The sequence below is a fragment of the Macaca fascicularis genome, chromosome 13 (assembly GCF_037993035.2).
Source record: "Macaca fascicularis isolate 582-1 chromosome 13, T2T-MFA8v1.1".
NCBI lineage: Eukaryota > Metazoa > Chordata > Mammalia > Primates > Cercopithecidae > Macaca > Macaca fascicularis.
This window is the reverse complement of record NC_088387.1, coordinates 78750421-78775524: the sequence shown is the minus strand read 5'-3', so window position 1 is coordinate 78775524 and position 25104 is coordinate 78750421. Positions and strand designations below refer to the sequence as shown.

Genomic DNA, 25104 nt, shown 5'->3' with positions numbered 1-25104 from the left:
TACTTGGAGACAGTATTCTAACAAAAAGAGCTACAGCTGATCTGCCTGCTTGCCTACCCACTACCCCCTTTAAAGGTCTTACATATACATTTTTCCATAATAAAGTTTCTACCAAGAAGTCATCCTTCTTGAACCAGAACACTAACAACAGGCATGAAATCTGGCACCCCTTGCTCAGTGCCTTCGCTTATCCTGTATCAACTCAAGCAGAAACTGTTTTCCCTTTTTTTTTTTTTTTTTGAGATGGAGTCTCGCTCTGTTGCCCAGGCTGGAATGCAGTAGTATGATCTCAGCTCACTGCATCACTGCGAAAACTCCACCTCCGGGGTTCAAGCAATTCTCCTGCCTCAGTCTCCTGAGTAACTGGGACTACAGATGCACACCACCATGCCCAGCTAATTTTTATATTTTTATTAGAGATGGGTTTTCACCATGTTGGCCAGGCTGGTCTTGAACTCCTGGCCTCAGGTGATCTGCCCACTTCAGCTTCCCAAAGTGCTGGGATTACACGTATGAGCCACCACACCTGGCCGGAAACTGTTTTCTGAGCCTTACAAAAGGAGACGGGAACGGGAGCAGGCCATCTAAATTAGGTGGCCAACAGTGGCTGAAGCTGAAAGAGCAAGAGAGGGAGATCCAGTGCCAGGAAAAGCAAGAAGCCTGAGGGAAGTCCAGAAAGCCATCCCCCTGCCTGCCCTGTCCCCATGGCCCATCCAGCTCCCAGAAGCACCCTGCCTCCGCTAAGTGGAACATATGGGGTTCTGCCTGGCGACCTCCTGATCTAGCCGTCCTTAAGTCCATCCTGGAGTCCTTCGGTCTAACTCTCTGCAGTATTTCCAGCTAAGCCACACCAGATAACTTGCATCGGAGTGAAAGAGCTCTACAAAAAGAAAAGGCTCAGGTCCCCCTGGCTTGTAGGAAAGGCTATGGAAGAACCCCAATCACTGGATTCTTTCTTTTAGCCCTTCTAACCTTCTAAGATACCTTTCTTATCTTCTCTTCCTCTGAAGGCAGCTTCACAAATTTGTACCTGCATGGGTTCCTCCCCTGCTGCTCTCACCCAGAACTCTGCCTAACTTAAGAATCGTACAAATGCCGGGATTTAAAGTTAAATATTGTCCAGGTTGTTTTTCCCACACAGAGGCCTTTGTTCAAATGAAATCTGACATTAAATCCCCGATGTGGTATATAAAACAGATCCAAGTGGCCGCTTGGTGGAAGAGGGTGGGGAGCTGCAGAGACAGCCTTGAGCATCTCCTGCTCTTTCATTAGAGCTCTTTCCTCAGCATTTCAAGGCCTGAAGTCAGAGCAGGGAAAGGAGGAAGGCGGAGCCTTGCCTGGAGTCTGGCCCACACATTTTTTTTTTCTCCTAGCTGCGAATTTCAATCCTTTACTCTTAAGTCCTGGAAATGTCATTTCTTCCATTCCCTTCTGCAGGCTCCATGATTGGTACAGAGTGGGGAGGGAGGGGCAGAGAGGGTCCTGCAGCTGGGGCTCCCTGATGTCCATACTTCTAAGGGCTGAGGGTGCTTCAGACATTGCAGGGAGAGAGTTGTTGACAGGCTGTGAGTTTCATGCTTCCCTATGCGGGGTGAAGCATGTGCAGGAGATTCCAGCAGGCAAAAAAGGTGAGTAAGAAATCCATTCTCAGGAGGGCCGGCTAATCATGGCATTATTTTCCCCAGGCCTTCTAGAATCATTAACTAATTCAAATTTAGACCTAAAGCCAATTATTCAAAACGATATCTCAGGGTGAGGAAGTCTGAATGACTGCATTTAACGCTTGCCTCTTCTACAGGTTCCAGAAAGTGCAAGCATTTAACGCTTGCCTCTTCTACAGAAAGAAAGATCTGTTAAGGAGCACTGGAGATCCCAGGATAGCTGTGCTGCGTTCTGAGGAAGGCAGGACAGAGCCCAGTCTATTCTGTTCCCACAGGAGATGAAGGTCTCCCTTTGCCCTCTCCATTTCTATTGTCGAGCTCTCCAAGACCTAAGGAATACTTTGTCCTGGATCTCAGTGACTTGTGGCCTCTGACTGCCTTTCCCGATTTCCTGGTAGTTTCACTTCCTGGAATGCCACGATCTGACTTCTACATCAGTGCCAGAGGCATGCCTCGGTATTTTTCCCTGGACACCTCATAGGTTTGAAACTCTGAAGTCACCTCATGCTTTCCCTTCTCTCCCACCTCCCACAGCAGTACTCCCCATGTGGAGATTACCCAAACCCCAACCAGTACTCTCACACATCAGTCCTCTCCTCTCCACCCCATCCCTACTGAGAGCAGCTGGAGAGGACTGTCGCTGCCAGCCCCCAGCTGATTTCCCTGCTTAATAAATCCCCTTACTCATCCCCAGCCCTGGCCCATCTCACACACTGCGCGGAGATCCCACAAGTATGTTTCCTGTAACACCAGTCTCCTCTGAGTACCTTCCCACCTCATTCCTGCTTTAAACCCTCTCCAGCTTCCCATTACCTGCAGAAGGAGATCGGGGCTTGGTACTGAGCCATCCCACAAGCGGGTGCCCCTGCCTTGCTCAGTTCATTTCCTGCTCCTCTTCCTTTCCTGGCCTAAGCCTGTGTTCTGACCACAGAAGTCCACTCACTGCTGCCCAATCAGCTCCCAGGTTCTCCCCAACTCCAGGCTTTGGCTCCAACTTCTCTTTCTGCATTGACTGTTCTGCTCTCACTTGTGTCACATCTCTCCCTTCCTTTGGGCCCACTCCACTCTCCAGACCCTTTCCAGAGAGACCCCACAGAATGCACCTCCTAATTCCTCAAGCTCCTCCAGCAGGCTGCTAGAAGACAGTCTGAGAGCAGAGCTCCGTCTGCATCCATCCCTCACTGACAGTGGGAGATCTCAGAGGTGTGGAGCTCTTGCGTTGTATTTCTTTCTTGGAGGAAAACTGAGAACTAACTTTAATTTTTTCATTGTAATTTTAACTTCTCAAAGAAGACGTTAAATATTAACACAACTTAATAATGTTATTTTACTGTGGCATTTAGCCAACCACTGATTTGGGGACAAAAGAAACAACATGTACTTTTAAGGTAGTTAAGACTCAATGATAATTAACGTGGAACACCAAAGAGGAAAACATCAGCAGTGATTCTACAAAATCCTTGTATGTTGAATGAATGTGAAGTTACCACCAGCACTTGATATCCTTGAGAGATGGTAAAACAAGACAATATTGTTCTTTTTTTTTTTTCTGAGACGAAGTCTTGCTCTGTCACCCAGGCTGGAGTACAGTGGCACTATCTCAGCTCACTGCAACCTATGCATCCCGGGTTCAAGAGATTCTTCTGCCTCAGCCTCCCGAGCAGCTGGGATTACAGGTGCCCACCACCACGCCAGCTAATTTTTGTATATTTAGTAGAGATGGGGTTTCACCATATTGGCCAGGCTGGTCTTGAACTCCTGACCGCAAGTGATCCACACGTCTCAGCCTCCCAAAGTGCTGGGATTACAGGCGTGAGCCACTGCGCCTGGCCTAAAACAAGACAATATTGTTCTGATGAATCAGTTGCCTAACTTCTGATTAAAGAAAAAAATCAGGGTCCTGAAAAAATTCTCAGTCCTCAGCTACTTTTCAGTCTAAAGAAAAAGATCTATATTTTATGCTTAAGAAAATCAAGCTGGGCTGGGTACGGAATCTACTGTGTATTATATTCCAACAAATGTTTACTGAGCACTCACTGGGCTTTCTGTGTGTCCTTCTAAGCAAATGCTGCAATTGGAAAAATGAATCAATTACCAATGGCAGAATTTTAGCTATTGGGGAAGTCTGGCAGGTTGGGGGCTGAGGCGAGCCTGCTTGCATATCACTTGTGGCTCCGTTCCAAATGCTATCCTCCTGAGAGGAAAAGCTGATCTAGGCGAAACCTGCCCTGGTGCAGTATCACTGAGAGATTATTCCAAAACTAGCTTCTTCCACATAGGCAGAGAAGCATGCACAGACCATTTAGACTGCGGATTCAGATCCTGGAAGGTTCACACATCTCGGGAGGCTTCCAGGGAACACAGTCCTGTGTTCTGCCTTGGCAAGCAGCCCCAGCCAGAGTAACTGATGTGGGGCCTTGCATCAATTACAAAGGCTATCTGGCTTCCTCTTCTCTCATTCTGTTGTCTATTAAGGTGAACTTCTTTGCTCAGCTTTGATCCCTTGCCTCAAAACAGTGTTCTTGCTTCTCATTGGGACGGCTGATCCAGAGACCTTTCCTGACACCCAGCCCCAAGAGAATCCAACTCCACTAAAGCAGGCATCCTCCTAGATGGCCGCTTGTCCAGAGGTGTGATCTTACGTCTACTCCATCTGCCCCCTGTCTCTTCCATCCAGCAGCCCATTTTCTACCCACAGCCTGAGTTCCTTTTTGCTTTTGTAGCATTTGCCATTACATGCACATGACCCCGGGCCCGGGGCTGTAACCGCTTATACTATGGCTGTGACCTCAGGACTACCCAGCTAGGGTGCTCTTCTTTCCACTCCCCTCTTCCCTCCTGGGTTCATGTCATTATCAAATGAGCAGCTAGGACACAAAGTAGAGAAACTTAATGTACACATAATCATTTGTCGCTTTCTGTCACACACAAAAACTCACACAGGAACAAAATGATGGTTTTGTGATTCCTGAGTTATGGAACCACACAGATAATAGAGACTTGGCCTTATTTAAAACCGATGACAATGTAACTAGCAAAAGACCTAACAGTTTATTAAATTTCTACCTTTAAAAATAATTTTTCTCTAGGATGTCCTAGAGCAGGGGTCAGCAAACTATGGCTAGTAGATCAAATCTGAGAAGCTGCCTATTTTTGTAAGTACAATTTTATTGGAACACAGTCATGCCCATTTGTTTACCTACTGTTTGTGGCTTTCCCACTAAAATGGCAGAGTTAAGACAGAGACCAAATGACCAACAACGCCTAAGATACTATCTGGCTCATTATAGAAAAGTGTGCCAACCCCTATCCTACAGCAATAAGGCAATGCGAAAGGATAAGAACGAGGTACCTGTTGACTGGCAGGTATTTTCTTGTGACATGGCAGTTGTCACAGTTTCCGTGGCTGCATCTCTAACAGCTTGCTCCTCACTCTGCAGAAGGGTAAGGACACACTTCCAGAGAGCAAGTGTATCCTGCAACTCTAAGAAGACCAAAAGGAATCTGAATTACCTAGAATGCAATGAACAGGCAGGTGCAAACACTGCTTCAAATCCCTGGTGGAAGAGAGGAGCACTGAATGAGTTGCAGCTATTCCTTTTTTTCTGGGTATTGTTAAGATAGAAAGAGTGTTAGACAAATATTGGCAAAGAGAGACTCCTAAGGGAGCAGATTTGGAAATGTCTTTTTTGGGGGTGAGGAGGTAGGCTTTCTGGAGGCAACCAGCCCTAGGCAAGGCCTCCAGAAGATGCTGCCCAGCTGACAAAGACCTGGTGCCCTACTCTTCTAGTTGAGTCCTGATTCTCTAGAAGAAAATTTTATGCATAAGACTGCTTTGGAGAAACTGGCCCAGTGTTGATTCAAGTGTCTGAGCCTATAAATTCTGAAAGTGAAGCATCAATAAAAATTATGCTGTGGGGGCATGAATAAGAAGAGGCTGGGTACGGTGGCTCACACCTGTAATCCCAGCACTCTGGGAGGCTAAAGTGAGTGGATCACAAGGTCAAGAGATTGAGACCATCCTGGCCAATATAGTGAAACCCCATCTCTACTAAAAATACAAAAATTAGCTGGGCGTCATGGCAGGCGCCTGTAGTCCCAGCTCCTTGGGAGGCTGAGATGGGAGAATCGTTTGAACCTGGGAGGCAGAGGTTGCAGTGAACTGAGATCGTGCCACTGCACTCCAGCCTGGTGACAGAGCGAGACTCCATCCTCGCCCCCAACCAAAAAAAAAAAAAAAAAAAGAGAAAGACCCATGATAAAGGCAGCAACTTGTGTCCCACGTATGTAGGGGGTCCACTATATGAATGCCATTATTACTCCTGGACACTGATCTGTCTATTCAGCCTGTGCTAGGTGCTGCTGTGGACAATGAACAATAAAAGATAGTATCTTGTCCTGAGCAATCAAAAGGAATATAAAGTCAAAAATACAAAGCAATGAGTTGTCAAGAACAAAATTGCGTGGCTGTGACTCATAAGAGGAAAAATGAAAGTGGACTGCTGTAACTGACATAGAATTCAAGATGAAAGTGAGAGGTGAGCATGGCCTCCCAGAAAGGGTACCTCCGGTCCAGGTGGGGTGGGCCTGGGCTTGTGGAGGGTTATCACTGGAGAGCCATGGAAGACCACCACGCAGCATCGCCATCCTTTCAATGGAGAAACTACCCTGCCCTAAGAACTCCCCTTTGTCTATTCTCTCCCTCATCTGTACATGGAGAACCTGGTTTCAGAGTCACTGATGCTTTAGTCATACTAATAAAACAGTGGCTCCATTTGGGATTTCATTCTCTTCTTTTCATTACAGGTCTGATTTTAAATTTTACTCAGCCTTTCAGTCTCCAACCTTTCTAGCTGTTCTGTAAGGGTTCAATACCTTCCTTTCTTAATATTTTCCTCTTTTAACATGGTCATCATTTATATCCTTCAAATCCTTCCCTCTTCAGTCCATTTCAATTTTTCTTTTTCCTTAAATGACTTTGCTGTGCCCTTGACTTTTCTCATGTACTTCTTTTTTTTTTTTTGAGATGAAGTTTCACTCTTGTTGCCCAGATAATAGAGACTTGGCCTTATTTAAAACCGATGACAATGTAACTAGCAAAAGACCTAACAGTTTATTAAATTTCTACCTTTAACAATAATTTAAAAGGCTGGAGTGCAATGGTGCAATCCCGGCTCACTGCAACCTCCACCTCCCAGGTTCAAGTGATTCTCCTGCCTGAGCCTCCCGAGTAGCTGGGATTACAGGTATGCACCACCACACCCGGCTAATTTTGTATTTTTAGTAGAGACAGGGTTTCACACCATGTTGGTCAGGCTCAAACTCCTGACCTCAGGTAGACCCAGCCTCCTCAGCTTCCCAAAGTGCTGGGATTACAGGCATGAGCCCCTGTGCCTGGCCTCTCATGTACTTTTACGTCCTTTGCTTCTACCTATTCAGTACCTTTTTTCATTGTGATGGGGTCTCACTATGTTGCCCAGGCTAGAGTGCAGTGGCACAAGGGCTCACACTACAGACTCGACCTCCTGGGGTTCAAGGAATTCTCTTGCCTTAGCCTCCTGAGTAGCTGGAACTATAGGTGCACGCCACCACATCTGGCTAATTTTTAAATTATTTGTAGAGAGAGGATCTTGCTATGTTGCCCAAGCTGGTCTCGAATTCCTGGGTTCAAGTGATCTTCCTGCCTCATCCTCCCAAAGTGCTAGGTTTACAGGCATGAGTCACTGCGCCTATTTTTCATGTTCTTATAGGCACAGGACCCAGTTTCACAAAGGAATTCCAGGTTATTCCCATACATATTTTACCTGTTATGAGCTAGGGTTTGAGTAGTTAAAGTCACCCAGAAAATGTGCTGCAAAATGGTATTAACTTTACTGGAGAAGCTTTACTAAGGTTTGTCATCCTTTGCTCTTATTCCTCCGGGTCTAATGATTAAATCACAATCACAGAAGGTCCCTTCTCAATATATATCTCTGGCTGTAAGAAAAATGCCTGAAGTCACTAAGAAGAAAAAAGTTAAAACCATATTGAAGAAAACATTGTATCCTAGAGAGATACAGGGACATGAGACCCTTTATTGGTCCGAACTCCTACAACATTTAAAATTTGAATCTCACTATCTAAAAAACAATTCCCTCCTTTATTCTGTAAATCCTTTCTCCACAACTATACTGAAAGCTTCTTGGAGGCAGTGACCATGTCTGATTCTTGAGGGCTGAGCATGGAAGAGGTACACAAAAATATAACTCTACTAATAGATGAGAAGAGAATCAGAGCATGTTAATATGGGATTAAACGTGGCAGGAGAGGGCAGGGCTGGGGTTGAAGATGGCTTTAGAACCTGGGTTTTCCTTTTATTAAACCCTATGCTTAAAAGCAAAACAAAAAAACAAAATAACACCATTTAAAAATTTTTTAAAAAAGAATTATGCTTTTCAATTCCTTAGGGTTTTCTCAAGCTTGGTTCTTACACATCATTGACATGCTGCCCTTTCCTATTACTCCTGACACACAGAGTAGCAGTCAGGAGAGACATGGAGGTGTACAACATGCTGGAAACCAGCTAAGATCTGTACATCCATTTAATTTCAAAATATCTCCACCTTTACGTCCCAAAGATCCTAACATGGTTTGGATTCACAAATCTCATGTCGAATTGGAGTGGATGGTGGGAGGTGAATGAATCATGAAGGCAGATTTCCCCCTTGCTGTTCCCATGATAGTGAGTGAATTCTCACAAGATCTGATGGTTTAAAAGTGTGTGGCACTTCTCTCTGCTCTCTGACTCTCCTGCTCTGCCATGGGAAGCTGTGCCTTGCTTCCCCTTTGCCTTCTGCCATGATTGTAAGTTTCCTGAGGCCTACCAGCCATGCTTCCTGTTAAGCCCATGGAACTGTGAGCCAATTAAACCTCTTTTCTTGATGAACTGCCCTGTCTCAGGTAGTTCTATATAGGAGTGTGAGAATGCACTAATACAGAAAATTGGTACTGGAAATGGAGCACTGCTATAAAGACATTTCCACCTGAAAATGTGGAAGCAACTTTGGAACTGGGTAACAGGCAGAGGTTGAAACAGGGCTCAGAAAAAGACAGGAAGATGTGGGAAAGTCTGGAACTTCCTAGAGACTTGTTGAATGGTTTTGACCAAAATGCTGACAGTGATATGTGCAGTGAAGTCCAGGCTAAGGTGCTCTCAGATGGAGATGAGAAACTTATTGGGGACCGAAGTAAAGGTCACTATTGCTATGCTTTAGCAAAGAGACTGGTGGTATTTTGCCCCTGCCCTAGAGATCTGTGGAACTTTGAACTTGAGAGAGATCATTGAGGGTATCTGACAGAAAAAAACTGTAAGCAGCAAAGCATTCAAGATGTGACCTGGCTGTTTCTAAAAGTATATACTCATATGCATGAACAAAGAGATTATCTGAAACTGGAACTTACATTTAAAAGGGAATCAGAACATAAAAGTCTGAAAAATTTGCAGCCTGGCCACGTGGTACAAAAGAAAAATCCATTTTCTGTGAAGAAATTCAAGCCTGCTGCAGAAATTTGCATAAGTAAAAAGGAGCCAAGGCCGGGTGCAGTGGCTCATGCCTATAATCCCAGCACCTTGGGAGGCCGAAATGGGTGGATTGCCTGAGGTCAGGAGCTCAACACCAGCCTGGCCAACATGATGAAACCTTGTTTCTACTAAAAATACAAAAATTAGCCAGGCATGGTGGTGGGCACCTGTAATCCCAGCTACTGAGGAGGCTGAGGCAGGAGAATCGCTCAAACCCAGGAAGTGGAGGTTACAGTGAGCCAAGATCGTGCCACTGCACTGCAGCCTGGGCAACAAGAGTGAAACTCCATCTCAAAAGGAAAAAAAAAAAAAAGGAGGAGCCAAATGTTAACAGCCAGGATGACAGGGAAAATATCTCCAGGGCATTTCAGAGACCTTCATAGCAGCCCCTCCCATCAAAGGCCAGGAGGCCTAGGAGGAAAAAATGGTTTCTTAGGTCAGGCCCAGGGCCCAGCTGCTCTGTGCAGCCTCGGGACACGGCACCCTGAGTCCCAGCAGCTCTAGCTCCAGCTGTGGTTAAAAGGAGCCAAGGTACAGCTTGGGCCATTGCTTTAGAGGGTGCAAATCCCAAGCCTTGGTGGCTTCCATGTGGTGTTGGGCCTGTGGGTGTGCAAAAGGCAAGAGTTGACGTTTGGGAACCTCTGCCTAAACTTCAGAGGGATGATGAAAACACTTGGATTTCCAGGCAGAAGTCTGCTGCAGGAGCAGAGCCCTCATGGAGAACCTCTATTAGGGCAATATAGAAGGGGAAATGTGGAGTTAGAGGCCCCACACAGAGTCCCCACTGGGGCACCACCTAGTGGAGCTGTGAGAAGAGGACCACCGTCCTCCAGACCCCAGAATGGTAGGTCCACTGACAGCTTGCACTGTGTGCCTAGAAAAGCTGCAGGCACTTAACACCATCCTGTGAAAGCAGATGCAGGGGCTGTACCCCTTAGAGCCACACGGGCAGAGCTGCACATGGCCTTTGGGAGCCCACCCCTTGCATCAGCATGCCCTGGATGTAAGACATGGAGTCAAAGGAATTTATCTTAAAGCTTTAAGATTTAATGACTGCCCTGCTGGGTTTTGAACTTGCATGGGGCATGCAGCCCCTGTGTTTTGGCCAATCTCTCCCATTTGGAATGGGAGCACTTACCCACCACCTGTACCCCCATTGTATCCTGGAAGTAACTAACTTGCTTTTGATTTTACAGGCTCATGGGTGGAAGGGACTTACCCTGTCTCAGATGAGTCTTTAGACTGTGTACTTTTGAGTTGATGCTGAAATGAGTTGAGACTGGAGGACTGTTGAAAAGGGATAATTGTATTTTGCAATGTGAGAAGGACAAGAGATTCAGGAGGGGCCTGGGGTGAAATGATATGGTCTGGATTGCCCAAATCTCATATCGAATTGGAGGCGGGGCCTGGTGGGACGTGATTGGATCACGTAGGCAGATTTCCCCCTTGCTGTTCTCATGACAGTGAGTTCTTATGAGATCTGATGGTTTTAAAGTGTGTGGCACTTATTCCTGCTCTCTCTCTCTTTCTCCTGCTACCATGTGAAGAAGGTGTTTGCTTCCCTTTTACCTTCTGCCATAACTGTAAGTTTCCTGAGGCCTCGCAGCCATGCTTCCTGTTAAGACTATGGAACTGTGAGTCAATTAAACCTCTTTTCTTCATAAATTACCCAGTCTCAGGTAGTTTTTTTTGTTTTTTTTTTTTTTTGAGATGGAGTTTTGCTCGTTGTCCGGACTGGAGTGCAATGGCACCGTCCTGGCTCACCGCAACCTCTGCCTCCCAGGTTCAAGCGATTCTCCTGCCTCAGTCTCCCGAGTAGCTGGGATTACAGGCACATGCCACCATGCCCGGCTAATTTTTGTATTTTTAGTAGAGATGGGGTTTCTCCATGTCGGTCAGGCTGTTCTCAAACTCCCGACCTCAGGTGATCCACCCGCCTCAGCCTCCCAATGTGTTGGGATTACAGGTGTTAGCCACTGTGCCTGGCTCAGGTAGTTCTTTATAGCAGTGTGAGAACAGACTAATACAGATACCTTCAACTTAAAACAAAAATCACTGAATGCAACCAGCAGCCTATCCAGTTACTTTAGCCAGATGCCTAGAAGTCATTCTTAAATTTCCCTTTTATATCAACCTCAATACCACCAAGTCCTGTTGATTCTACTTCCTAAATCTTTTGAGCCTGTTCTCTCTTCCTTGCTGTCAAAGCTTCACACTCACCCATTCATTTCTCACCTAGATTATTGCAATAGGCCTCCCGGAAGAAAGGACAGTTAGGCTGAGTCTTGAAAGACAAACAGAAGTCAGTCAAGCAGTGGTTTGTTTAATTTAGAGAACTGTTCCCTACTGATGACACATAGGGCCTGTGTTAGGGAGTGGTGGATAAGGCAGGAGGAGTGGGTTGGGGACAGAACAGGAAGGGCCTTGTGAGCCGTGCTAAAGGGTGTTTAGGCTTTATACTGAAAGCAGTGGGAATCCACTCAAAGGTTTTAAACAGTAGACTGAAATTATCAGACTTGCATTTCAGAAAGATCTTTGTAGAAAAAAGTTTAGGGTAAGGCTGAAAAACAAGAGGCTGGTTTTTGTGTGTTGGTGGTCTGGGAGCAGTGGCCCATGCCTATAATCCCAGCACTCTGGGACGCTGAGGCGGGTGGATCATCTGAGGTCAGGAGTTCGAGACCAGCCTGGCCAACATGGTGAAAACCCGTCTCTACTAAAAACGCAAAAATTAGCTGGACATGGTGACGGACGCCTGTAATCCCAGCTACTCGGAAGACCGAAGCAGGAGAATTGCTTGAACCCAGGAGGTGTAGACTGCAGTGAGCCAAGATCATACCATTGCACTCCAGCCCGGGTGACAAGAGTGAAACTCCGTCTCAAAAAAAAAGTGTGTGTTCGTGAAAATGATAAGAGCATGAACTAAGATGGCAGGAATATATCTGAAAGACATAAAGGTAGGTTTCATGTTGCCATCTTTCACCTTCCCTTTTTTTAGGCAAGAGTATCTATTCATATTTTAAGTGAACAGACTTCCATCTCAGCACACTTACCAAGAATAGGATGGGGGTTGGTGAGGAAAAGTGGTGCAGTACTGGTGAGGACTTCAACGACGGCCAGCCTCGACTCTGTAGGAAGATGGTCTTCACAGGACAAGATGACCAGCTGAACCCACTGCTTCAGCTCAGCAGCTATTAATTCCCTGTTCTAAAAGCACAAAATATACCTATCAGTTCAGAAGATGCAACAAGGGCTGACATGGAATCAGGGGTGACCTACACCAGACTGGGCCTGCAGATTAGCTCTTAGCTCAGTGGGAAGAAAGTTGTTTTTTAGTTGCTTTTCTATTCCAACTAGAGAGAAATATGCCCAAGGAAGAAAACCTGACTTGTCTTTTGGTAAGATGGAGTCACTATGACTAGACAGCAAGTTGTTTTAGTCTTTTTTTTTTTTTTTTTTGAGACAAGATCTTGCTCTGTTGCCCAGGCTGGAGTACAGTGGTACAATCTTGGTTCACTGCAACCTCCACCTCCTGGGTTAAAGTGATTCTCCTGTCTCAGCCTTCTAAGTAGCTGAGAGTACAGGTATGCGCCACCACACCTGGCTAATTTTTGTTAGACAGGGTTAAAATGAGACAGGGTTTCACCATGTTGGTCAGGCTGGTCTCAAACTCCTGGCCTCAAGTGATCCGCTCACTTTGGCCTCCCAAAGTGCTGGGATTACAGGCATGAGCCACTGCTCCCAGCCTTCCTTTAGTCTTTCTGGATGCAAATCAGGTTATGAGAACACTGGCATACATTTGGTCTCGTAAAGACCAAATTTGTGGGGAAAGACTGTCCAGCAAATAATAACGTGTTGTCACCAATAACCAGATGCCCCTCCTATAGTAACGGAACCCCAGATTTTTGGCTGGGCCCACGGGCATCCAGCTAGAAACTACATGTCCCAGTCTCTCTTGCATTTGGGAGTAACAGGTGATTAAGTTCTGAAGACTGGGATGACACTAGAAGTAGTATCTGTGCACTTTCAAGTCATACCTTAATAAATATCCATGATCTTTAGTTCCTGGGTTTCCCCTTCCTGCTAGCTAAACAAGGACAAGATGGTGGAAGCTGGAGCAACCAGGTGGGGCCCTAAGATAGAAACTATGTGTTTAGGACAGAACAAAGTATGAGAACCTGGTGACTCAACACTGTCAAGCTACATTTGCTTTGGACTGCTTCTATCTGATTTAAGCCACAGTATTTATGAGTTTCTGTTAAAACATTTAAAGCAGAATCACAGGCCAGGCACAGTGGCTCACGGCTGTAATCCCAGCCGAGGCAGGTGGATCACCTGAGGTCAGGCGTTCAGGACCAGCCAGGCCAACATGGTGAAATCCTGTCTCCACTAATATACAAAAATTAGCTGGACACGGTGGCGCACGCCTGTAATCCCAGCTACTCAGGAGGCTGAGGCAGGGGAATTGCTTAAAGCCAGGAGGCAGAGGTTGCAGTGAGCCAAGATCACGCCACTGCACTCCAGCCTGGGAGACAGAATGAGACTCTATCTCTAAATAAATAACTAAAGCAGCATCTAACACTATTGTTTAAACAAAGCAGTGTTGTTTTTATTTTTTAGAAAACTAGATTATCAGTTTATTACAAAGGCTAAAAGATACAAATGAACAGCCAGATTAAGAGAAAGATACACAGGGAGAGGTCCGGAAGGATCCCAAGCACAGGACCTCCTTTCCCTATGGAGCTTTGGGGTGTGCCACCCTCCTGGCACTTGGGTGCATCCTGTTCACCACCCAGAAGCTCTATGAACTTTTCATTCTTCAGGGCTTTTAAGGAAGCTTCATTGCAACAGCATGATTGATTAAATCATTGGCCATTGGTGATCAACTCAACCTTCAGCTCCTTGTTGTTTTTAATAGTAACAGTTTTACTGAGATACAGTTTACATACTGTAGAATTCAATCATTTAAAGTGGCCAATGCAGTGAACTCTGGTGTATTTACAGACATGTGCAATCACCACCACAGTCAATTTCAGAACATTTTCATCACCACAAAGAGAAACTCTGCACCCTTTAGCTATCACTTCCCTATACTCTCATCTCCCCAACCCTGAGTAAGTACTGATCTACTTTCTGTCTCTATCAATTTGCCAATTCAGGACATTTCCTATAAATGGAAATTTCCTATAAATGGAAATTTCCTATAAATGGAATCAGATAATATGGCCAAATAATATTCCACTGTATGGATATACTACATTTTGCTTACTCATTCATCAGTTGATAAACATCTGGATTGTTTTCATCATTTAAACTCTGTTCTTTCATTTTCTAACAGGGACTGTTGTTCCACATGTACTTTACTTCTCCTATCAACTGAACCTCTTTAAACGTTCAAAATGTAACTAATGATTCCTTTGATCATCTATGGGCATCTATGCAACTAACATGATGCGTATTTTAGACCTTGAGGAAGATGCTAATTCCCAATGCACCAAGAAACTCATATTTCCCCAGGAGCTTCTTTTATCTATTTCTCTACAGTTCTGTTCATTTTTTTCTCCCTGGAAAATTCCCAATTTTCATTAAATATCACTTTATTCATGTACTGGACATAACTGGTTAAAAACAGCTTTGGATAAGAATAATGCCTTGGCAGTCTTGCTAGGCTGCCTGGTGACTTCTGTCTTAGAACTTGGTGTTTTTTATTTCTTTTTTTTGAGACGGAGTCTTGCTCTGTTGCCCACGCTGGAGTGCAGTGAGATGATCTTGGCTAACTGTAACCTCCACCTCCTGAGTTCAAGCGATCCTCCTGCCTCAGCTTCCTGAGCAGCTGGGATTACAGGCGCATGCCACTACACCTGGCCAATTTTTGTAATTTTTGGTAGAGATGGGGTTTTGCCATGTTGGCCAGGCTGGTCTCAAACTACTGACCTCAAGGTGATCTGCCCACCTCAGCCTCCCAAAATGCTGGGATTACAGGTATGAGCCACCGTGCCCGGATCTGGTGTTTTTTGTTTGTTTTGTTTATTTTTGAGACAGGGTCTTACTCTGTTGCTCAGGCTGGAGTGCAGTGGCATGATCTCAGATCACTGCAATCTCCGCCTCCCAGGTTCAAGCAATTCTGCCCCAGCCTCCCAAGTAGCCGGGATTACAGGCGCCTACAACCACGCCCATCTAATTTTTGTATTTCTTGGTAGAGATGGAGTTTCACTGTTGGTCAGGCTAGTCTCGAATTCCTGACCTTAGGTGATCTGCCTGTCTCGGCCTCCCAAAGTGCTAGGATTACAGGTGTGAGTCACCATGTCTGGCCATTTTTTTTTTCCCCCCCTGGGCTATAGTTTTTAGCAAATCATCTCCATTCCTATACTCCCTCCACCCCACCTGACTTTTTTGGGGGCTTTTTTTTTAAATCTCCATGGCTTGTGCTTGTTAATTCTTACCCTCAGTTTTATCTCTGCCCAGCCCCATGCTCTCTGAACTTCATGATCTCCTCTATGAAGTCTTCTTCAGCCTCTGAACTCTCGCTCCTTCCTCTGGGTTCCCATGGCCCTGGCACACCTTCCTACTAGAGCATGTAATGTAATTATCTAATGTTCTCTTTCTCTCATTAGACTATACCTCCAGTCTCTGTTCATCTTTGTATCTGCCGTACCTACACATCAGTGCTAGGTTTATTGTAAGGGCTCAGGGTACACAATGTTATGCCACCACCATCAGTGTGGCTGTGTGGAATCCGGATCTTCAGGTAATTTTCCTGTGGTATTGGTTGCCTTCTACTTGTGATTCTGTGATGGTGCTATGTTTCTTGTATGCACCTAAATGGCATGTATTTGTCTTAAGACATCTTCCCAGGAAGCTGTTTTTCTTACTTTAGTTCTACTTCACTACCAAAGGACATGTAAAACAGGTGGGGCGTATCTGGGCCTCTATCCAGAGCCAGCCGGGTCATGTTCTGGGGGGAATATTTAAGCCTGAGCAATGTATTTTCATACTTAGTTCATTAGGTTGCAATCCTAAATATTTTTGGAATTGACATGCTTATGCATCTTTAAATAAAGAGTCCAGCTAGAGAAATGGGGGAAATCATAAGGGGTTTGGGCATATGTGTTTTGGGGGGAAGGTTCTGTTACCCCCATGAACTCTAATTTTAAAAATGCCTAAAACAGGCTGGACGCAGTGGCCCACATCTGTAATCCCAGCACTCTGGGAGGCTGAGGCAGGTGGATCACCTGAGGTCAGGAGTTCGAGACCAGCCTGGCCAACATGGTGAAACCCTGCCTCCACTAAAAATACAAAAAATTATCCGGGCGTGCCAGCACACGCCTGTAATCCCAGCTACTCAGAAGGCTGAGGCAGGAGAAGAATCGCTTGAACCCAGGAGGCAAAGGTCGCAGTGAGCTGAGACTGTGCCACTGCACTCCAGCCTGGGCAACAAGAGCAAAACTCCATCACCAAAAAAAAAAAAAAAAAAACCAAGAGAAAAGAAAGGTGGCATCCAAAGAAGTCTTCTCAAGTTAAACTCAAACTGAAAAACCAGCATGAACAATATTTTTGTAGATGTTACATATACATGTCACAGGGGTTCTGCCTGCTGAGACTGTTCACTTTTACTGATACCTTCTGAGTAAATGACAACACAAAACCCTAGGTCCCAGAACAAGATCAGAACTAGCCTTACCTCCACACATGTCTGCATGAGGTGAGAAATGACTTTGGAAGCAAGTCTCAGAGCTACACTCTGAATTTCAGATCTAGAAAAATAAACAAACAAAAAAACACAAAATTACAATCAGACGTATTTCATACACTGGCTTTCACAGATAGTCTGTAATCCATGCAGAGGTGAACACTGAAAATCTCTACTTCCTGGTTACAAAAATGCCTCCGGAAGCTATCACCTTGTTGTTATTAATGCGAATCGCTGACATCATTCTATTGCTTGAGTTTAGAACTCTTAGGCTGAGGCTTAGAATGAAACACAGGACCTGAGACCTGAGGCCAGGACTGTGTGCAAGTTCATTACATAATGACTGATGGGACCATACATCTTACCAAGGTTGTACAGGAGGTAGTGGGGGCAAACCTTTCATTGGAAGCAACATCCATCGTCCAGATCAAGAACTCCTTTGGGGTCAGATGGACACAGTGCTCCGTCTGGGGAAGCCACTCACCAGGGTCCATACAGTGGAGAATTTTCAGTATCTGTGTAAGCCAAATCCACACACAAAAAAGAGAAATACATACTCAGGGAAACGTCTCTAGAGGTTACATAATAATCAATTGTATCAACAAGAGGTCTACCTTTCAAAAGGCTCCCGCTGACTTCTTATTTCCCCCATAACACATTTGGGAGACTGAGGCAGGGTGATGCAATGACTAACCAGACGGCCTCTAGTGACTTGGGATGGGAGCCAGATGCCTTGATTTCTAGGCCAGTGTCCTTTCCTTTTGATTATGCTTCCCAGGTGGCCATCTGCCCTCAAATAGCCATGTCAGCAAAGACTACCTCTGACACACTCTACAGTGAATTTTTAATAACCTGTTTCCTAAACATCCCAAAGTGGTTTGCTCTGTCTTTGGTTAATCTCTGCTATCAATACCCCTATCATCAAAAGCTTTTCTTGGTGCCCTTCTAGGTATGACGCCATGCCAACCACCATATAAAGAGAGTCCTTATCCACTGGATGCTGGATCTACTTCCTATTGCCCCTGTAGAGCCCAAACTCAATCTTGCCTTCATGATCCTACCATTCCAGTGGCTCACACAAGAATGTGGGGAATGGAAAGGGCCAGTCAGTACATTGGAGACTTTACCTTGCAGAAGCATTCTGGGTGATTTTCCTTCATGGCCAACAATAAGAACTTCTCTCCCATGTTGCACAGCAAGGGTGGCAGACCCTTCTCTCCAAGTCCAGAGGCTGCTGACAAGAACTTTTCCAAGAGGGCTTCCAGTGTCAGTGAGCGCACTTCAGGGAAGGCAGATTCTAACAGCTGAGAGAAAGAGATGGGGACATCCCTCTCCCGCTCTCCACTCTTGGCTGCTGCAGCCCACACTGCAGCAATGGTTAGTCTAGTGAGGCTCTCGAGGTACTGGGGCAGGCCCGGCGCCTTGAAGGCACAAGGGAATCCTGTTATCAGCTCTGATCCTGAGATAATCCCTCTGACTTCCTCCCAGAAGCCAAGACTCTCCAGAACTAAGAAGCAAAAAAAGCAAAGGGAAAGAGATAATCACTTTAATTTTCCACAAAAGGACATGACAGAATGAAGACTGAATCCACTGCGTGAGGCCATCAGATATCTCCCATAAGCAGATTTCAAACACTGTCATAAGTGAGTGGCCCTCGAAGGTTCAGACTTCTAGTCCACAACAATTTCCATTTAGGTAATGTATAATTTTTCCAATAGGGGTACAAAGGAATTACCATTAGAAGATGCATTCCTGGCACCCCTCCTCAACATTCAATAAATATGAACTCAGTGACCTCTTATCACTAAGCCTCAAAGCTGACCAAGAGTATAAACTTCCTTCAGGGGCTAAGCTTCCCTCTGTAACACCCCTTCCCAGAAGCTCTTGGTTGAATCCTACGGTACCCTGGAGCTCATGAGACAGCTTATTCCATTGTCAGTAGATCTAATTGTCAAAAAGTTCTTTTTGTGTTTTTACTCATTAGCCTAATGCTATATTTTGAGGCTCCCAATGACAGCTCTTTAGGCATTTGATTACAATTCTTGTGTCCCCTCTGTCTTCTCCAGATGAAACATTCCTAATTCCTTCCCCAAATGATGGGGTCACTGTCTCTCATTATTCTAGCTGCTTTCCTGTGGACATGCCTCACCCTCTCTTAAAGGATGGCCCATAGGCTGGATCACAAATCTCCTGCATGGTTTGACCCACAGGACTATTACTTTCCCTGTTCTGAACTGGAGTTGCATCACACTGTTGACTCATATGGAGCACAAAGTCAACTGAAACCACAGCCCTTCTTTTTTGACATGGTCTACTGATGGTGGTGAGTCATCTTTCTCCCACTTTGTACTCAGTACTTAGGCCAAGATGTGTTTTCTTTGTTTGTTTATTTTAAGCCCAAGTATATCCCTGTTAAATTTTAGCTTCCTGTTAAGTTTTATGGTCTGCCTTTCATTTGCCGAGATCTTTTCATATTCTCAGTTCTGATTAAAAAAATAAAAAAACCCAAAAACTTATTGCCTGCTTACTATGTGGTAGGAGCTAAATAAGATCACTGCCCTTAAGGAGTTTATAGTCAGTCTAGTTTGAGAAAGAGAAATGCATGAACACGTAATTCCAATATAGTGGTATAAATGATAACCCAAGTCTCAAAGAGGAAGAGAGGTGACAATGTGTTAGGACCACCAAAGGCAGGGGAACCAGCTGAGCAAAGGCTCAATGAAGGCGTGAAACAGAATGGACCATGTGAGGAACTACAGGCCATCCCATAACACTGGAGCATAAAATTAGAGGTGGGAAAGGGCAGGAGATGAGGCTAGGGAAGAAATGTGGCTAGAGTACAGAAAGCCTCCTAGACAATGTGAAGCAGCTAGTTCTGTATGCAAGGGAAAGCCACTGAGGGGTTAGTTTAAGCAATAAGGTCAGGAGCCCATTTTCACTGAAGTGCTCTTATTGTTGAGGGGGCAATATTAGAGGCAGGGAGACCAGTTACAACACTACTGCACTGTAGTCCAGGAGAGAAATAAATGACGAGGGCCTAAAGTTCAGAAGGAATCAGCAGAAGGTGGGTTTAAGAAACACTGAAGGTCTGAAGCCAAGGTGATCATTTAAAAAGGCAGAAAAGAAAGAAAAAAAAACTATGGAAGGGATAAAACTGGCAGGACTAGGGAATGAGGGTGCGGACTAGGGGAGGAGTCTTGGGTACCTCCCAGCACCCAGTTCTTCACACATGTTCATCATCTAATAGAAGTTGGGTAAACCAGCTGGGCCTGGTGGCTCATGCCTGTAATCCCAACGTTTTGGGAGTCCAAGGTGGGAGGATTGCTTGAGCCCAGGAGTTTGAGACCAGGCTGGACAACATTGTGAGAATCTATTTCTAAAAAAAATAAAAAGTCAGCTGGGTGGGAGATCACTTGAGCCCAGGAGGTCGAGGATGCAGTGAGCCATGATGCTGACACTGCACTCCAGCCTGGGCGACAAAGTGAGACCCTGTCTCAAAAACGCATACAAATACACAGGAATGCCTAAATGCCCACAATCAAATAATTACTAAAATTTATGTGGGTAAGGTGGAGGGCAGAGGCCTTCGGTGAGCAGGTTCCCTGCTGGCCCTTGCTTCAAACGCTCTTCGAGGCTCTCACCAATTCATTAACTAGCCCTCTTTGGTTTGAGTCATACCTCAGTTATGAATCCTCTTAATTGTACCATTCTGTCCATGAAGTTTTATCTACAAGAACTCAGGACAGATTTCACCAAATGCCTTGCCAAAATTTAGATATAATATTCACAGCATTCTCTGATAAACCCTGACAACTGTACCCAAGATGTTAACAAGTTTATCCTGGATTGGCTTACCAGACAGCATTTAAGTGATACGCATTTACAGCTAATAAAACACTGTTTATATTTATCATCTCATTATAACTCAGAGAATTCTGCCAACTTCTAGAAAACTAACATAAACATAATGCAAATGTAAAACATTAAGGTAACAGAAAAATTTATTTGAAACTGAAAATTTGCATAGACTTGCAATAATTTGAGATTTAAAAATATACAATATTTATGTAACACATCAAATTGTTTCAAAGTCTGCCACAAGGGGCAAAACGGGGACTGGACTTGGGCTCCAATATGATGGGATCCCAGGGAGGCCATCATCTGGGGTTGCAGACAAACCTCTTTTTTTTTTTTTTGAGACAGAGTCTCACTCTGTCGTCCAGGCAGGAGTACAGTGGTGCAATCTCGGCTCACTGCAACCTCCACCTCCAGGGTTCAAGCGATTCTCCTGCCTCAGCTTCCTGAGTAGCTGGGATTACAGGTGCGTGCTACCACGCCTGGCTAATTTTTGTATTTTTAGTAGAGACAGGGTTTTGCCATGCTGGACAGGCTGGTCTCGAACTCCTGACCTCGTGATCCGTTCGCCTCAGCCTCCCAAAATGCTGGGATTACAGGCGTGAGCCACCATGACTGGCCACACCTCTACTCTTAACTCAGACATTGCAGAATTCCCAGCTCACAAGGAGGCACCTTTTTATTTTTAAATTTTTTTTGAGACAGAATCTCCCTCTGTCACCCAGGCTGGAGCACCGTGGCACAATCTTGGCTCACTGCAACCTTGGCCTCCCCGGTTCAAGTGATTCTCCTGCCTCAGCCTCCAGAGTAGCTGGAAATACAGGCATGCGCCACCACACCCGGCTAATTTTTGTATTTTTAGTAGAGACAGGGTTTAACCATGTTGCCCAGGCTGGTCTCAAACTCCTGACCTCAAATAATCCACCCACCTTGGCCTCCCAAAGTGCTGGGATTACAGGTGTGAGCCACTGAGCCCAGCCAGGCAGGAATCTTTATAAAGCAGTGAGGGAAACCCTGGGCAGTTGGGATCTTCAACCTCTGTGTCATCTCTGTTTCAGTGTCTAAAAACCGAATCTCATAATAATTTAATAATAAGAAGAGCACAGTACTATCGTCTCCAGGTACCATTTCCCTATCCTTCCTACCCACTGCTGCTAGAGGACAACATTATATTCAAAAGGAATTTCATTTGTTTGGCACAGTCAGAAATACGGCTCAGAAATCTGCTCTTAAAATTATAATTAACAACAGGAAGAACTATCTGGGTTGTTCTAGATATAGTCCAGGCTGAGTGTAAGTGTAGTCTGCTGGACTTGAGAGGTGGACACCCAAACCCACTTGCCTGGTCTGGGGCCTTAAGAAGGGATGATATCACCAGGAAGCCAGGGAATGAAGGCACTACCCAAAAGAAGGAGGAGATGGGGAGCAAGCACGCTGATGAGGTAAATGAATGGAGACATTCCTTAGGGACTTCTTGACCTACACTGCCTGTGACTTCAGTATTAACTTTGTAAGTATTTCCTAAGCATATACAGGTTGAGCATCTCTAATCTGAAAATCTGAAATCTAAAATGCTCTAAGATCAGAAACTTTTTATGTGTTGACATGGTGCCACAAGTGGAAAATTCCGCATCTGACCTAATACAGTCAACACACAGATGCAGTTTATTCAGTGTCCCCAAGGGAAAAATAAAATCACCTTCCAGTTATATGTATAAGGTATGTATGAAACATAAGTGAATTTTGTGTTTAGATTTGGGTTCCATCCCCAAGGTATCTCATTATATATGCAAATATTTTAAAAAAAAAACCCAAACCTGAAATCTGAAACATGTCGGGTCCCAAGCATTTTGTGCAAAGGATGCTTAACTGTATTAGGTACTTGGGAGATGCAGAGATGCAGAGCTGAGAAAGAAAAAGATCTGCTTCAAAGAGCTTTAAGACCAATGGAAGGACAAAGAACAAGTACACAATAATAACTATAAAAATCCGGCTGGGCGCAGTGCCTCACACCTGTAATCCCAGCACTTTGGGAGCCTGAGGTGGGCAGATCACCTGAGGTCAGGAGTTTGAGACCAATCTGACCAACATGGTAAAACCCCATCTCTACTAAAAAAATACAAAAATTAGCTGGGCGTGATGGCAGGCGCCTATAATCCCAGTTACTCAGGAGGCTGAGGCAGGAGAATCGCTTGAACCCAAAAGGTGGAGTTTGCAGTGAGCCAAGATATGGCCACTGCACTCCAGCCTGAGCAATAGAAGAGACTCTGTCTCAAAAACACCACCACCAACAAAAACCTATAAAAATCACAAAATGTTTAGTGTCCTAAAATTGTTATTAATAAAAACTGAAATTTGGGCTGGGCGCGGTGGCTCACGCCTACAATCCTAGCACTTTGGGAGGCCAAGGTGGGCAGATCACCCAAGGTCAGGAGCTTGAGACCAGCCTGACCAACATGGCGAAACCCCATCTCTACTAAAAATACAACAATTAGCCAGGTATGGTGGTGCATGCCTGTAATCCCAGCTACTCGGGAGGCTGAGGCAGGAGAATTGCTTGAACCTGTGAGGCGGAGGTAGCAGTGAGCCGAGATTGTGCCACTGTACTACAGCCTATACAACAAGAGCAAAACTGTCTCAAGAAAAAAAAAATGCTGACATTTGTTGAGTATTTACGTGTCATGTACTGTTATGTAATTATAACATATTACATACCCATGATTTAATGCTATGAATAAAAATTACTTCTATTTTATTTATTTTTTTGAGACAGAGTCTCTGTCACCCAGGCTGGAGTGCAGTGGCACCATCTCGGCTCACTGCAGCCTCTGCCTCCCAGGTTCAAGCAATTCTCCTGCCTCAGCCTCCCAAAGTGTTGGGATTACAGGCGTGAGCCACTGTGCCCGGCCAAAAATTACTTTTAGAATTTATACTTGTTGATATTATTCGGAGCACCTAGACAAGTATTAACTCATTAATGAGGTAGGCTCTATTATTATTATTATCATTCCCATTTTACAGATGAGGAAACAGAGAGGTTACTTGCTCAAGGTCACTAAGGAAAAGGTAGGTAAAGAGAAAACACACTAAAGCCATACGAAAGACCAAAATGAATGTGATGGCACTGATATTCTACTGGAAGAAATGGAAAATGGGCTTTCAAGAGGGAACACAATTTAAGGTGGGCCCTGAGGTTGCACAGGTGCCTCACTGGGAGAGGAGAGGAAAGGGCAAAAGTGCCAGGGAGAGTTAGGAGAGAACAGGCACAAAGAGACCTTTAAATAAGTTTGCTGAATTAATGTGTCAACAGAGGAGCACCAGGAGAGGCTAGATCTAGAGCCCAAAGGGAGACAATTATCAAGTGATATTCATTTAGGCACCTTCTCCAAACTGCTGCTTGGAAAAAATATTCTGTTTGTGCAGCAACTCTGACTCAAGGAGATGCCCTGAAGGGCTTGTGAAACCACGAACTGCTACCTCGACCTCACCCCAGAGTTTCTGATTCTGGAGGTCCTGGGATGGGGCTGATGATTTGCATTTTCAACAAGCTCACAGGTGAAGCTGCTGCTGCTGATCCAGGTATTTGAAACACCACTGCCCTCAAGTGAAGGTAATGACTAAGGATATTAAAACCACACATGCCTGAATCCCACTCTTGTAGATTCTGATTCAGTTGGTTTCAAATTGGGCGCAGACAGCTGTAATCTTAAGAACTGGCAGGTAATTCTGCTCTGCACCCCAGCTGAGAACCACACTCCTCAGGGCCAACTTTCACGCGGGCTGGCAGGGTTTATGGGTGGGTAGGGCGCTGGAGTTCCAAGCAGAGCATGGCTGATTCCAGCGCAGGACTTCACAGTAGTGAAGAACTAGAAAATTCACCATGCCCCAATTTCTCTTTCAAATAAAAACACCAAAGGAGAGAAAATAACCAAGAATTCAAAAGAATGAATCCGCACTATAAATGTTCCTGGCAGGCAGGCCGGCCACCTGGCCAGACCTTCAGCAATGTAAACACTGGCTCGCTATGTGCAGGTTCTGGTCTAGGTCTAGATGTAGAAGTGAATTAGACCCAGCTTTGCTCTCATGGAGCTCCAACTGGGTGGGGACCACAGGAACCACATTCCCCTATTCCATCTCAGTACCCAGAGTGAGAGGGTCTCTAGGTGGAACAGAAGGTTGGAGGCAGGAATGTCCAATACTTCAGCATAAGCTACTGCAGCAACTAACAAAGAAATGCTGCTTTTCTCTTACACAGTGGTTCTCAGCCCAGGAAGCCACTACATTCATCTGAGAGCTTTAGAAAAATACTTATGTCAGGGGACACTTGACCACATCTCTGG

General features: G+C 45.1%; 1 protein-coding gene across 13 annotated transcripts in view; it reads right to left on the bottom strand.

Moving 5' to 3' along the window:
• Positions 1–25104, bottom strand: part of THADA (THADA armadillo repeat containing) — a 358465-nt gene that overhangs the window by 44211 nt on the left and 289150 nt on the right. For 9 of the 13 annotated variants that reach the window (XR_012422434.1, XR_012422435.1, XM_065527132.2 and 6 more), the window contains 5 exons: positions 18037–18416; positions 17306–17424; positions 16901–16973; positions 12273–12426; positions 5014–5145 (listed from right to left, as the gene is read on the bottom strand). Coding sequence is in view for 10 of the 13 variants with exons in the window: in XM_065527132.2 (XP_065383204.1) it covers positions 5014–5145; positions 12273–12426; positions 16901–16973; positions 17306–17424; positions 18037–18416 (858 nt within the window). In the remaining 3 variants the exon portion in view is untranslated. Of the gene's footprint in view, positions 1–5013; positions 5146–12272; positions 12427–13256; positions 13353–16900; positions 16974–17305; positions 17425–18036; positions 18417–25104 lie in introns of those variants that run through there. The other 4 variants (XM_005576008.4, XM_074011896.1, XR_012422436.1 and 1 more) reach the window with 3 other exon arrangements.